Raw genomic sequence first — 16,223 nt, 5'->3', positions numbered from 1 at the left:
CTTTTTGAAGGAGTTCTAACTTTTTGTGTTTTGATATACTTAGACTACATTTGTATGCTTTTTGTCTATTTATCTTGTATTTTAATTATTTGTTAGCCTTCAATTGTTTTGTTAACTTATTTCTTGTGATTAAAAAAATCTTTGAGTGAACACCTATTCCGTCTCGAACAGTGGCTAGATGTATAAGGGGGTTGAAATTCCAGTAACACGTTTAACCCCGCCGCATTTTTGCGCCTTTCCAAAGTCAGGAGCCTCTGTCCTTTGTTATTCTTGAATGTTTCTTAATTTTAGTGTTTTATATATTTTGGAGTTTGGTGGGTTTTTTTTAACTAGTACATAGTTTGTTTAGGGGCCAGCTGAGGCCCGCCTCAGGGTGAGAGATTTTCTCGCTGTGTAAAAAGACCCATTACTGGCCTACGGCTGTTGTCTGCTCTTTGGTCGGATTGTTGTCTCTTTGATACATGCCTCATTTCCATTCTAAATTTTTTTCTGTTTTCTTTTATCCTTTGGACTTCGATTAATAAGAGATCATTAAAGATTTGAAATCCATTTTTAAACAAATAAATTATGAAATACTTCCATTTGCACAATTTGATATAAAAACAAGAAATGACAAAAGAAATTGTCATGGCAAGATGATTTGATGATTATGTGAAAATTGCTTAAAAATCGTATATCACAGATTGCTTCAATTCATTAAATTGAAATAATATCTACTATGTAACACTCCCTTCTATAGAATCTGACTCCATCGCCGAATTAACTTCTATAACCCATTTTTTAATCCAATCCTCTTTCTCATTTCCCATAAGTTCATTGTCCCGAATATATTTTTTCACATCCGTATATGCATATGAATCGTTCACATCCCGCCATGTCCGCCATGTTTGTTCGGATGGAGATCTTTCTATTTCCGTTCTGCCAGAGTCATCCTGAATCATATCCTCATGCAAACTTTTATTACGTCCCTTTTCTTCTAAGCTCGGTTTTTTACCGTGTGTACTACTATGTTTCGGACTAAATACCGTAGGCAGTTCATCGACATTAATAAGCGGTTTGTTTGCTTTTTTCTTATCCGCGTCATACTGATCATCGATCTCCTTGTGAAGTTTCTCAATCTTATGATTGATCATTTCTTGTTCATGCCACTTCCGAAACTGTTCAATTTTCTTCCGAATGGAAAAATTTTCATCTCCTTTCGGTTTTTTAATTTCTCTATATCTATTCCTGTCGAGTCGCTCTACTAATCCAATTTTATTAGTATTTAGTAAAAGGTTAGGATTTCTATCACTTTCGTAACTTTGTTGAAGATTTAAATTTTTATTTCTACTATTTTGTCGTCTGTCAGTTTTTGCTTTCCTGTCCGTTCTCTCAATATAAGGTGAAGTTGCATGTTTATTTTCGGACAAAAATGAATTGTCCTTCGTTATCCTTTGCACTTCTACAATATTGCCGTTTGACAGTTGAGAAATACGAGTTAACTCTTTAGCAGCATTAATATTTGGCACAGGTGATATGTTTTCAACCTTATGGCTATAATTACTGTGCAAAACATACGGCGTCGTGACGTCATTAAGACGGCTGATGGTTTGTCCATTAACAAAGCCCACATCGTTGTTATCATCGTGGTGGGTGTTGAAGCTTGTCTGAGTGTCTTTTCGCATCTGCGATTGAGCAATTGGCGGGAAAAGTGAATATTCATGTCTTTTCTGTCTTGCACGTTTTTTCATCAATAATTTTGTCTTTCCTTTCGGATTATGACTTTCTAGTGCCTCCTTCATGAATGAGTCAGTTTTATCCTGTCGATGTGAAGGCGAAAATGTTCCGTCCTCGCCCGCTAGGGTGTATTTTAACATTGTCTTTTGAACTGTTCAGTAAATAAAAACTTCCTTCAAAATGCGAAACAGAGTTGTTGTTGTCAAAATTCCAGAGGTTTTGGTCCAAAAACAAGGCAAAGCACTCAGATGATTTCATAATGTGGTATCATGGTACCTGAAGTAAACAAATCGACACATTTTACTTTTTTAAAGTATCATTGCAATAAATAAAACCTAAATGTTAAATAGTTATAACAAAAACTCTTCTACTTAAAGATATATTGAATGCAATAGCAACCTACCTTTTTAATTCATTTCCGTTTGAATCCTTTTAATACTAGTGAATGCTTGAAACTGATGCATATCGTGACAATGGTACATTTATTATGATATATAAGTGATAATAAAACCGGAAGTGTGATCAACATGAGTCCGATAGCAAGAAAAACATGGCAGCAGAAGACAACCTGGTATAACGTTGAATAGTACAGAAGGCATGATGACGCAAAGTAAAGTACACGGCTTCCTTGTTTGGTTGTAGACTTTCTGACTTTTGGTGTGATAATTATTTGTTTGTAGTGATTGAGTCAAAATGACGCCAGTTCCAATTTGACACTTAGCCTTAATTGTAAAATCTAACCTAGAAAGTCATTTAATATATTATATGATAGTAAGGTGTGATAATATACGGAGGTTCCTCCTATTCCCACTTTTTTAAAAATACTATTCCTTCTATTCCCACTTGCAAATAACAATAGATGTTTTGATAAATAATTTGTTTTATAACAATCAAAGTTAATTAGAATTTCACCTAAGATTTACCTGTATTTTTTCCAAAGCATAACATATTTGGTACACTGTTTAGGTATAATACCTTATTTATTTGTAATATGTTTCTTTTTTTCATCAAAGAAATACTTAAAAAAAAATTAAAATCTGATAAATAGATTGGAGATATATTCATTTTTAAATTTGTGAATTTGTTACCTTAAAAAGTTGTCTGCTGTACTAATAAATCATGATATAAATAATATCATAACCAAGTATAATCTTAAAATGTGCAATTAAAGTATATTCTAAAAATATAATTACTTGGACCAATAATCAAAGATATAAAATAATGACGAATGGAACGACGACACACAAGAACTTGTATAGAACATTCCAACTTTTCCATCTTGCAAGAACACAATGTGCAACAAACGCAAGAAGAACCTTCCAGTTTTACCAAAAACTGTTGATTAAATCAACAAAGATGGTATTTGGACACATACAACCACAGGTGATCCTGCTAATAGACGACAACACAGTAGGGAGTATGCTAATCAAATTCTTCAGTACGCAAAAGAATCTAACACACTTATCAGCTGCAGATATCATATATGGTGATGGTACATTTTACACCTGTCCGAGGCTTTTCTTCCAACTGTACACTTTCACGCAATGGTTGACGAAGCAATGTATCCACTCGTAAAACAGTTTAGTTCCAGCCGAGAGTGAACTAGTATATACAAGGTTCCTGACTTCACTTAAAGATATCTGCCACCAACACCAACTACAACTTCAGCCTACCACTACCTTCCTGGACTATGAAGTCGCCACCCGAAATGCAGCATACTCTCTATTTCCTTGCATCAATGCAAAATACTGTTTCTTCCACTACACGCAATGTATCTGGAGAAAAGCACAAGAAACAGGTCTTCAGGTTCCATACTAGGATGACGACAATATCAATCAACTAGTACGCCGTGCCGCTGTACTTCCACGTATACCCTTTGCTGAGTTGAAGATGTGTGGTTTAATGCCCTAACAGACACAGATCAGATTGATACCAACATCAACTACACAGCCTTTACAGACTACATGTATGTAACAACTTACTGGGTTGAACAGAACCGTCACCTTTGGAACCACTACTTAACACAAGGACCAAGGACAACAGATCATCTAGAGGGATGACACAGCAAGATGAAGAACATGTCACGCATCCACATCCAAACATCTTTCAACTGATTAAACTACTGAAACAAGAGGAAGCCTTTAACGGCCTGATCATGATCCAGTATGCAGCCGGTGGGAAGAGAGAGGCCCCCAAAAAGAAGTATGTAGAAATCAACAACAGATTAGATGAACTTAAGGCTAGACAACGCAACCAGGAAGTCACAACAGTAGAGTTTGGTGATGCAGCCTCCCACCTTCTTCACGTGGAATAGATTGATAAACGCAATAGACTTGTATACAGTGATTGTCTAATGTTTTTGCTACAATGTTTCATCATGTTCATATCTATTTTGTTTAAAAAAAAACAGAATTCATACAGATGCAAACATTTGTCCTCAATTGTACATAACAACAACTGAAATAATACAGTGGAAAAAATGCATGTTCTCAATGTATACCACAGAATTTTGAAGATGAATTTCTCGAGACAGTCCTGCAATGTAACCATTAGTGTTCATGCATACATGTATATATTGTAATTTATTTATGAGTCTGTTGTTTCGTTTACAATCAAAAAGTAAATCTTTGAAGAAAACAAAACAATTGGTTATTCCCCGAGTGGCTCAAAATAAAATTTCAGTTCATAACATTCTGACTATAGTTGATTGAATTACATGTAAACATGTTTTATCTTTCAATTTTAAGGTTTTATGGCAGTTTATCAAGTTAAAACTGTCATTCTATTTGGTTAAGCTAGAAGGTGGTGTTCCAGTTCGCAGTTAATCGGTTTAATTTTCCACCCTATCAAGGAATATAAACATTCGCAATTTCAATGATATTTATTGAAAATTTTCATTAGACTTTATAATTAAATATTCATTTGAATTATTACATTAACAGCTTCGAACATGCATACATCTGACAAATTCTAATTAAATCTTAAATGTATCTGCTGTGTTAAGAGGTAATTTATATTTATCAAGACACTTGAAGTATCCTGTTCCACGTGCCATTATGATTAAAAACAAATTGCTTTCTGGGTAAACACATGGACCTTCTTCCGGAATACTATTTGTGCATGTGTGTACACATACAATGTTGCATTATGTGAGGTTTGTTTTTTTTATCCCGGAAGCAAACGGTTTCACTCCTTGCCATACACTAGAGCCGATCACTCTTTGTTTTTTTCTTCTTTTTTTAAATGTTTTATATGCATGATCGAAGAAAAACGTTTTACGCAATATAATATTCCAGAGAGAATATCCAAATTGTATTTCAAATTTTTGTAAAAGCCTTATTAAGAACGAATTTGTATTAATTGCATGAAATTAAATTTGTTTTGGTAATGAATGAAATTGTGTAACAATAATGTATAACACGTAGGTGTCGTGGTAAAAAAAAAGATGCTATCACTTTTTTTTTCTTCACTTCAACTTGCATCAGTAAAAACATTGCTAATAAATAGAAAGTCGTGATAATTTTCAATTTACAAGTTATTTGCTGTATACATGTACTATAAACAAATCATTTTTGCGAATACTTAAATTCGCGTTACGACTTTATTTTATGTTCCATATTTCCTTTTTTTATGATTTCGTATCATATGAATATTATAGAAGATGATATTTTGTAATATTCGCGATAATTACATCTCGCAAAAGTCGCGAAAATATAAATGGTCCGAATATAAGGGAGCTACCATTTGATTTTTATTGGGGGGGGGGGATTTTTCATCCTAGCCCCCCCCCCTCCCGCAATAAAAATCAAATGATAGCTCCCGAAGTTGGTTTAAAATAATATTATGTGGATGAATCTTAAAGTGACTTAAAAGGAAATTGTTATTATTAATTAAAGTTCATACGATAGTTAAACCTTTATTAGTTTAGCCTTGCGTTTTCAATTTGAAAAGACGATTTCAAAATTGGTGTTATTTCCAATGAGACAACTATAATCCATGATGCAAGACCCTAAATGACATAGATGTAAGCCACCGTATGTAACCGTACTGCATTCAACAATGAGCAAAACCCGTATCGTAAAGTAAGCTAAAAGGCACCAAAACGACTACATTCACTCGATCAAACTTACAGCTTGAGCTATGAATATAAGGAAATTAATTTTTAATAAAACCGAATATACTTAAGAGCGACCAATGACCACAACTGAATAACAGCATCATGACTTGGAACAGAAATTATCAACGACATTGAACAGTTCAACTCGTACACCAATCAAGACACCAATCGAGAAACAACAAGATACAATTTAAGACTTAGTATGTAATGATACAGAATTCCATATGCGACACGTGACCCGTGACGTTTTCAATAACTTTCTTGGGTACGATGGATAACAAAATTAAAAAAATTAAGGAAGCCAAAATAGCACACAAAAACGATGGATAGCAAAATTAAGAAAGCCAAAAATTACGAAAAAAAACTCCAAGAACATAAAACCCCAAAACCCTAACCAGAACAGCCAAAATTCATATTAATTTCACTGAGGAATTAGCAACTAAGTTTGAAATTAATACAATTTTACAAATTATGAATTGGAATTTAACATATTTTTTTTTTAAATGGCCATAGATAGGTATAAGCTAAAGTGAAATAGTGAGATGAATTATGAATAGATATAGGAAGATGTGGTGTGAGTGCCAATGAGACAACTCTTCATCCAAATAACAATTTTAAAAAAGTAAACCATTATAGGTCAATGTACGGCCTTAGCATGTCTTATAAGATTAGTATCGGTTTAAATACATAATATGTATCAAATTAATTACAACTGATGGAATACAATGGGTGATTTATATATCAGTAATTTCATGAGTTATATGTAGCAGAAAATATTATGCCAACCAGCCAGACAGAACCTTGAGTTGGGGTCTTTATAGTGTTATTTACCTTATTGCGTACATTGCTGGTGTTTGCATATCTTTGGTTTATTAGTCTGTTTCCACAATGCGATCGTTAACGTTGCTATGTAATAGTTTCTATTCAAATATTTGCTTCTAATCTTAAAGTTAAGTGATGCTCGTTTTAGCATCGTTTGGTTTTCAAATGTTTAGTTGGAAGAGTTGGCGATAACGGAAACTCCAGTAAAAGCGCCCAGAGAATATGATTTAAGAAGTGTTATGTTCGATGTTGGATATAAAAGACATTTCTAAGATCGCTAACATTTGAACATATTTATGCACACTTCATTTCAGGCCTGTTTTCTATTTTATTGGAATGACAAAGTGTGTAATGAGTAGCACCCTTTAAATCCGTAATTTTAGTCACAATCTTATAATTAAGTTCATACAATATTAGAACCAGCTTTACTTATACATTTCATCCTAAATATATTTTAAAGTAGATGTGTGTGCGTCCTGATCGTTAGTTACCTCAGTGGTCAAATGACCATAGCAATTAGGAGCCCCAATGAATAGTAGGAGCCTCAGTAGCTAACTTTGAATCCGCCCTAACCCCTTTAGAAGGCTTCTGAATTGATAAGTCCTGCCATTTCCAGAAAACAGACCAATAGTCCATGCCAAATATTTTTAATAGTAAATGGGTTTTATTTTTCATTTGTTCTTAATTGATTGTTATATGGCCCGAAAATTGTTCGTTCAAAACTTAGGTTTGTTGACTTTATATCTGTTTATGCTTAATGTTACTTTTAATGTTACTTTTAAGCATAAAATACATTCATCTTGTAAATGATTTAGATAAAAAATAAATCAAAATGATTAAATAGAAAATGATATATAGCACATTTCTTGTTGCAACACACCATCCCCAGGTAGGGTTGAGCACTCACGAACATGGAAAGTTCCGTCATATTTTTCTACACCTGTTCTACGTCAGCAGCCTGTAATCTAGTTGTTTGTTGCTCTCTGTCATACTTGTGTTTACCTTAACTTTAGCGATTTTGTATTGTAGCATATAAATTAAGCCATATATTACTATTCTTATTTTTTTCACATTTTGTCATGTCGAGGTCTATCATAACTGACTATATTGTTTGATGTGTGCTCCTTGTTAAAGACCTATATTTGTTTACATTCTTGTTTTTTTTAGATTCTGGTGGGTAGTGTTCTCATTGGCAGCTATTATATATCTCTTTACTTTTATATAGAAAGTTTAAAGTTTTTCTTGCTCTTGAAATTGTTGTTACATTGTATTTGATTTCTCAAAAATTATCGAAATTTTCAAATATGTAAAAATATGGTATATTTACGTCATTGGATTTCGTATTCCTCTTTGTAAATAGTAACTCTAAATGTGGTAAATGGTAATCCGTTAAAAACAATTCATTTTGCTTGTTCGGTTCGTCTTCGATGATTACAAGGCTAGTTTTATCAACAGATGTCTGTTGCACATTCAATCAGTTATTAAAATCTTAAGATATTCCTGTCAATCAAAACATACATGTCTATTTCATGTAATTAGGGAACTGTTAAGACAGGTTTTCTAATACAGTCATATTTAACCAAAATTAATCGGATTATTATAAAATGTCAATACTACCCCACAAAGAATTAATATTACTTAACAATAGATATAAATAGCTATGGTTATTATTAAATATTAAACCTATTCCGACATAATATTAAGTAAGTGAGAAGAGGTTAAATGGAAATAAACGATCCCTGATTAATTATACATTTGTAACTGTATTACTTGACATTTATCCTGAACCAGTACTGCTTGGTAGCATTTATTTGGTTAAAGTAATGGAGGGGAAAAACGCGAATCAAAACTGAAAAACTGAAATTCATATAGAATCATATTCAAAACAGTGTAGCTGTGGCCATTGATTGACAACCTTAAATTATCCCATTGACTGGGGCAGATTATGGGAACGTTTGTCTGTAACAACCGCTGCTCACTATGCACTTGTTAAAGGCACTTAAACTGTGGGGTCACAAAAGGTTCTCAACACCTAAATAAAGAAATTAGAAAAACTAATCAGGAATAACACGATGTTTTGATTTATATCAATAATATAAATCAAAACATAAAGTTATTCCTGATTAATTTTTCGAACTATTTTAATATTAAAGGCGTTGAGAACCTTTGGTGACCCAACAGTTTAAATTCTATAATAAGTAAGTAGTGAGCAGTTGTCGTTACAGACACACGTTCACCTAATCTGCCCCCGTCAATGGGATAATTTAAGGTTGTCAATCAATGGCCACATCTACACTGTTTTGAATATGATTCTATTACCCCTTCCCCAACCACTTACTAATCAGTAAAGATGAAAGAAAACAATGAAGGAAAACTATATAAAACTAGAACAGCTGAAATGCTTTCTCCTTATCTGTCAGGATACATATATGTTTTGAATAAACAAAAAGGAAACGAAACCAATGATATAAAATTGTTTTATAAAAATGCTTTCTTTATATTATGTATTAAAACCAGATATTCTATGCATATAAGTGCTAAATAGGATTTTCCCCCCGTTTACAGTGTTGTTAGATGGTAAAATAATTTACCACTTTTGTAACAATGTAAAGTCTTCAGATAATCCGATACAGCAATTTCTAGCAGAGACAGAGAGATAGAAGGGGGCTATAGTTTGAATGGAGGAAAAATAGAGAAAGACCTGCTTAGGGAGATGATGGTACTCAGGATGAAGAACAGCATGTCTGTGTATCCCCTTTATCATAATGATATATATGTTTTGTTTACATATACTTATTTTGCTTATATAGTTAAGGAAAACTCTCTGTTAGTTAAAAGTTTAATGGGAAATCAAAAGTTCAGGGACAGAAAAGATTGCGACAAACACAAAGTTCCTGCAGTTGATATTTTGGCAAACTTTTGGATTGTAAGAGTATATACATGTATATATATACTACTAGAACAAATTGCATTTTCTTTCGGAGCAATGTGACATATATTCTCACGGTTCTGCTATCAAAAATATTTCTATCTTCACAAAATCTTGATCTATCTTTATAAAGGCTTAACATAGTGTTCCTCCGCTAAGTCTTAAAAGCGTTTTTGTACAAGGATTTATTTTTACAATGAACAAACACTTATAGAAATAGCTACTACCAAAGTCAAACACGTACAATAACGATTCATAAATCTGAAGAATTAAAATCAATTGGAAAGTAAACTTGTTAACTATCAACTGCCGTATACATCTCACCTATAGCATATCTTAAACGTAATATCATTTTAACAAATATTGATTTAAAACGGTGTTCAATAGGGTTATATCAAACTTTTTTTTTGTACAGAAAAAGAAGAAAAAAGAAAATATCATCGGTGATTGAATATTGTGCCATTTTTAGCATATATCGCCGTTCAGTTTCTTGTAAACATAGCATCAAAGACACTTTTTTATCAAATGGGTAAACGCATTTTAATCCCTTCAGTCCCTCTTCATTCAGATTCACACAACACTGAGATTCCGTTTTAGAAATGCGACCTCTATATATTTACAACGATTTTCGATTTACTCTTTCAAACCATACTGTTTCTTTTATTAATGAATTAAACTCTTAAAGCATAAATCTATAATGACTGGCGGTATACAAAAGAAGTCATGAGAAATGTAAACTTGAAGATTTCAGTTGCATTAAATAAACTTTAAAATATTCGATTTTTTTTTTTAATTCACACAAAATTGCAATGTGATGTCATACTACTATTTAACAACGATGAATAAACTAAAAACAGGAGTAAGTTTATGTGCTACGGAAGGGTAGGCAGTTCCAGATTCGATCTGATGATAATATATTGTAAATTCTATTCCAATCAACTAGCTCAAAAAATGATAAAATGTTTTACTTTACCCTCCTTCTTTTAAATATAAAAATAAGAAGATATAGTTTGAAATATTCTCCGCCAGAGATCAAATGAAGTAGAAGTTGGCAACTGTATGACACCGTACGGCCTTCGACAATGGGAAGAATCTATTGTCTGATTAAGTGATATTAAATATCCGTTTCAAATTAAACCCAATAGTTCCCGTCAGGATTAGGGATGCATATATCGATAAAAGTAAATTTAGGCTAGTTTTTGTCCAGTTAAAACACATTTTATTTGCTTATTATATAAATATAAAAAGGGATGAGACACAAGTTAATCCAACTTATAAAGTCTTCTCCCATGAACAATTTATACTATAAGAATATTTACAAAGCGTGCATACAACAATACATTTAAGAATTGAATGCTTCTTTTTGTAAATTTATTGGGGTATAAAAGCGTTGGCCGAAGTACATTTTGTATGAAGCGCGTAAGCGCTTCATTCTAAAAATGTACGCACGGTCAACGCTTTTACAACCCTATAAAGTTATCATGAATGATATTTTTTATTGTCTAATGCAATTGCTTACGGAATAACATGTGATGTGCAGTTAGCCAATCAGAATAACGTATTATAATGAAACATATATCTAATGTAATTATTATATATGTATTGGATATGTATAAAGATGAAAACTTACTTTACATGGTCCAAGAATCCATGCGTACGTTTCATTGAACACATGGACGATGGTAAGGACTTCATTTCCAAATGCAGGTAGTTCCTGTCAAACTGAATCTTTTTTTTAATTTCTTTTGTGCGAAATTTTAAAATCGTTTGATGTATTATCGTTGGACATTTTGTTTGTTTTTTGCCATTCATTGATAAACGATTGTTGTGTACCTTAATGATATTGCTCGATTTATTTTCAAGAGTACAACATAAACTGCCATTTAGTATACAAAAAAAACTATTAAATATTATGCACTTATGGACAACGGTTTGCTTTAATCACAGAAAACTAATCGTTTAACTTATAAATGGTTTAGAGTCCCTTACATCAATACAAACCATTTAAAACCCGCTAACAAATGTCTCTTGTGTTAGTGAAAATTAAAAACCAATAGAAAGCGAATTAAGTGGAACATTTATATAGTTTCCTGACTTGTCCGATACAAATGAAATATAATTCATATTTCATTGAATAAACACGATGTTATACTAAGTACATTTATATTAAGTCAGCTAGAAGAATATTAACTAGGCAATAAAGGTTTATATAATTAGTGTACTTTTAATTTGTACCAACTATACATGTATATACCCTGCGTGATATTATAATCAATCACTATGAAGATTAGTAGATGTGGTTTGTTTACCAATGAAACAACCTTACAAGAAAAGAGAACCATCACTACCCTCCTAATGTGCACAATTGTGTAACAGCACAACATTGGAGCAAATTATCAAATGAGTAAGCCTTATGAATGGCTCGTTTTATCAGATAGACACAAAGCCCCTAAATACCCTGACAATAAAGACTTAAAACACAAGGTATCGAACCAAAAGTACTAACAGTTAGTGAAAGTAAGTTAAAAAGCCTATTCCACGTTTTTACAGACTCAATCTTATTAAAATCTCTGATTTCGTTTTACTATATATTAGAAATCAGAGATCTATACTTTAATTAGATTTTTACAGACTAAAATTTCAATCAGCATACAAATAATAGATTTACGTTATGACGTGATAAACAGCCCCAAAAAAGCACGACCATGTGCAATGATCATCTTTTAGATGTTATTTTCAGTATGTCAGTATGACATTATAGTATACCTAGACGAAAATAATCTTTAAAAAGCCATGTCTAGTGCATGAATCTCCTTTTAGATGTTAGTGTGGCGTGGTCAATTACATCAGAGTTGATGGTCAGAGTTTTAGATTTGTTTAAGTATACCACCGTAAATTTAGTAACCAAAAAAAAAATGTAGCCCATGACAGAAACAAAATGATCAAACGATATCATTTTATGTTCATCAACAAAAACATCCAAGGCTTATATAATTATATATGAATGTTGAATCCCTACCCCTTCTGTGCCATTCGTTTATGTGACCTATATGTACATTAAATTTATATTTCATATAATTGAATACAGATCTATTATTTTTTTAATATCCATTTCAAACTTAATTAATATTTCATTGAAAGATTAATATTTGTCAAACCTCTTTTAAATCTAATCCGTATTAGCCATACTTTAATGTGTTAAATAAAAAGAAATTTCGCTACTTTAAATTGCCGGAACGCCAACAATGCTAGCTGTTAGTAATTCATATATTTTACTTATAAGTAAGTGTGTACAAAACGATGGAGACAAGGCAAAGCCAACTCATTCATGCACCCACTACTTTCTAGCTAAGTGTTCATAATCATTTTGTCTGCAGTTTAATTAAAAGACAGTCGCAAGCGCCGATCAAGACTTTTTTTTAAAAGGATGTTCCAACACATGATAGTCATTCAAAAAGGATAGTTCCAACCATACATGTATGTCCTCATACAAAATCAATAGTTGTCAAACAAAAGGGGGGGGGGGGGGGGTACAACACCTCGAACCTGGATTTGTCACTAAGTTATATCACATCATGACAATACAACATTATGATTAATGCTAAAAAAGTACTTTAATTGTAATTAAGAGGCTGAGAACGTACATTAGTTCCTGAAGTTCGGAAGAACATAAACAGGTTCATCTGACCTGAGAAATTATACTCGCCTATTTAAATTGTACACATTTGTTATCATTCAAAATAAACATTGTCCCGCTGGTAATATTTGATACAAAAATGATTGAGTTATTTCAAATATTTCAAAAGTTCCATAGAGGCGTAGTGCTGATGTGTGATTCCTGGCCGGACCCTGGATTAATGGTTTTATAACATAAGAAAACAACCAACATGACCAATAACCGGAAATCATAATTTAATTATTTAAAAATATTGTATTTTCGATATTTTATTTTGATTGTATCAATGATACACACAAAAAAAATAAAAAGCCTCTTGATGCGGGATTTATTTAACCTCTCCATATTTATCAAAAGAGTAGCACATGCGATCTTTGACATTTAGCATGTGCCCTTAACAACATACAGTATAGATTTTGCTCATTGTGATCATCGTACAGTTTCCTATAATTCTCAAAATCCTAATCATTTGGTCTGTGGGGAAATTGTGTCTGAATTGCGATCATACCATGTCTCCTTGTTTTTAAAATATGTCTCTGTACTAGTTTGCACATGTCATAAGTAGTTGTCGTTTGTTGATGTGGTGCATAAGTGTTTCTAGTTTCTCGTTTTTTTATATAGATTAAACCGTTGGGTTTTCCCTTTTGAATGGATTTACTCTAGTAATATTTTGTGGCTCTTTATAGCTTGCTGTTCGGTGTGCCTTGTTGAAGGCCGTACATTGGTGACACATAATGGTAATCTTACTTTTATAAATTTTGACATGGATGGAGTTATCTCATTGGCACTCATACCTCATCTTCGTATATCTAATTATCAAGCTGATAATCAATTTAACGAACACCACAAAGTATAACAATATTATGATGAACTAGTAAGTGAATAAAACATTAAGTCAAGTAAGAACTTTGTTCCTCCTCATGTGATAGGACGGAGTTAAAGTATTCTCGAGTGATGGCGACTATTTGATGGCCATAATTTAGTCCCTCCAGGGGCCGTATTCGATCTCTGCTACTTGCGAGGTTTATGAAGCAATACCAGAGGAATGGTATTTAATGACTGAATTATTCGGGTTATATATGGTAATGGACTCTATCTAAGAATGTTCTCAATCAATTGTCTGAAGTACTTTGTATCTTTTAATCTCAGAAAGTTGCAGGTACAATGTACTCTGTTGGTAGGGTTGTTATGTGTTGCTTTTTTTGTTTTTTGTTTTTTTGTTTGGAAAACTGTATTAAAAGCTTAGTTTAACTAGCTTTCGTGGGTATATATACATTTCATTTGCTAAAATGTTTGCCGACACTGAAACTAACAACAAATAATAAAAGTTTTAAATTAGTTATCTTATCTTCTTTTTTTTCAAATAGAGTTTTAATGGGTTAACATTATGAATTTTAATCGAACAGAAATAAAGCTTATATCGACAAGCTTTCAAGGATATCTACATAAATGTACTTTTTGTGAAAATTTCAATGGCCAGGTACTATTTTCGTGGGGTTGGTTTTTGGGGTTGTGTTTTTAAAAAAACAGTATTCAAAGCTTAGTTTAACAAGCTTTTGTGGGTATATACATTTCATTTGCTAAATTGTTTGCCTACACTGAAACTAACAACAAATAATAAGCGTTTTAAATTAGTTATCTTATCTTCTTTTTTTCAAATAGAGAGTTTTAATGGGTTAACATTATGAACTTTAATCGAACAGAAATAAAGCTTATATCGACAAGCGTTCAAGGATATCTACTTTTTGTGAAAGTTTCAATTGGCCAGGTACTATTTTCGTGGGGTTGGTTTTTGGGGTTGTGTTTTTTTTTTTAACAGTATTCAAAGCTTAGTTTAACAAGCTTTTGTGGGTATAAACATTTCATTTGCTAAAATGTTTGCCTACACTGAAACTAACAAGAAATAATAAACGTTTTAAATTAGTTATCTTATCTTTTTTTTTCAAATAGAGAGTTTTAATGGGTTAACATTATGAACTTTAATCGAACAGAAATAAATCTTACATCGACAAGTTTTCAAGAATATCTACTTTTTATTTACTAAATTTTTAGCCTACGATAGGTTTATAATAAATATCAGACAGTTAAACCAAGTTGAACATATATTTCTGTTGAATTGATCCCTGTAGTATAATATTTATAAATGAACGAACTCTATTACAAAGCAATTGTAATAGATATAATTAAGGTTACATATCAATTTCATAATTACAATTTGTATTTAAAGATAATAATTTTCGCCTCATAAACCTACCTTCAAAAACATCGCTACGTGAATCTCCAAAACATATTTCCTATATACAATATAATAAATGTGTGAATTTAAATTAAATTATTATATATCCTATTGGTATATTGACATTTAATATTATACAGAACGACAACACAGCCCTTTTGAAATGTATAATGGATATCTACATACCATAAGTTCTTTATAAAAGATGTCCTCGTAGAGCAGATTTTCATTTTGTGTAATTTTCCCTAACATAAATATTTGTTTGGACGTCTGTATGCCGTTGTTAACAAGTCAAGTTATGATGTCTGTTGTTCTCACCATAATAGCTCTATTGATCTGTGTACAATTTGACCTTAAACGCCGAGTGAACAGAAATGAAATTAAACCAATACTTTCTATGATCGTAAATACTAAAAACAATATCGGATCCCGTATTGTTTTTCATACCCCTTTAAATTTTGACAAGATTGTTCAAAAGAATATGAGGTGAAGTTTTGCGGTATCAAATTTTCACAAATAAACTTAAATGGCCTTTCGAGATATAAACTCATAAACGTTGTTTTGTATATAAATCAATATCTACCTATAACTTAGTCAATTTTATCTATACATGTTTTAATTTGTCGCTTAAAATTCCTTGTGAAGGTATTATTTCTATCGGATTTTAATTTGTCATTTAAAATTTTTAATTTATAACTCCACTGTATGCTAAATTCAAATCAATATT

General features: G+C 31.9%; 1 protein-coding gene across 3 annotated transcripts in view; it reads right to left on the bottom strand.

Moving 5' to 3' along the window:
- Positions 1–531: 531 nt before the first annotated feature.
- Positions 532–16,223, bottom strand: part of LOC139498712 (uncharacterized) — a 35,320-nt gene continuing 19,628 nt past the window's right edge. The window contains exons 1-2 of one of the 3 annotated variants that reach the window (XM_071287236.1): positions 15,683–15,878; positions 532–1,992 (exon numbers count right to left, since the gene is read on the bottom strand). In XM_071287236.1, the coding sequence (XP_071143337.1) occupies positions 717–1,856 (1,140 nt within the window). In that variant the 5' untranslated portion in view covers positions 1,857–1,992; positions 15,683–15,878 and the 3' untranslated portion in view covers positions 532–716. Of the gene's footprint in view, positions 1,993–15,514; positions 15,538–15,682; positions 15,879–16,223 lie in introns of those variants that run through there. The other 2 variants (XM_071287238.1, XM_071287237.1) reach the window with 2 other exon arrangements.

Source organism: Mytilus edulis, chromosome 12 (genome assembly GCF_963676685.1).
Source record: "Mytilus edulis chromosome 12, xbMytEdul2.2, whole genome shotgun sequence".
In the NCBI taxonomy this organism is placed as follows: domain Eukaryota; kingdom Metazoa; phylum Mollusca; class Bivalvia; order Mytilida; family Mytilidae; genus Mytilus; species Mytilus edulis.
This window is presented reverse-complemented; position numbering and strand designations above follow the sequence as displayed.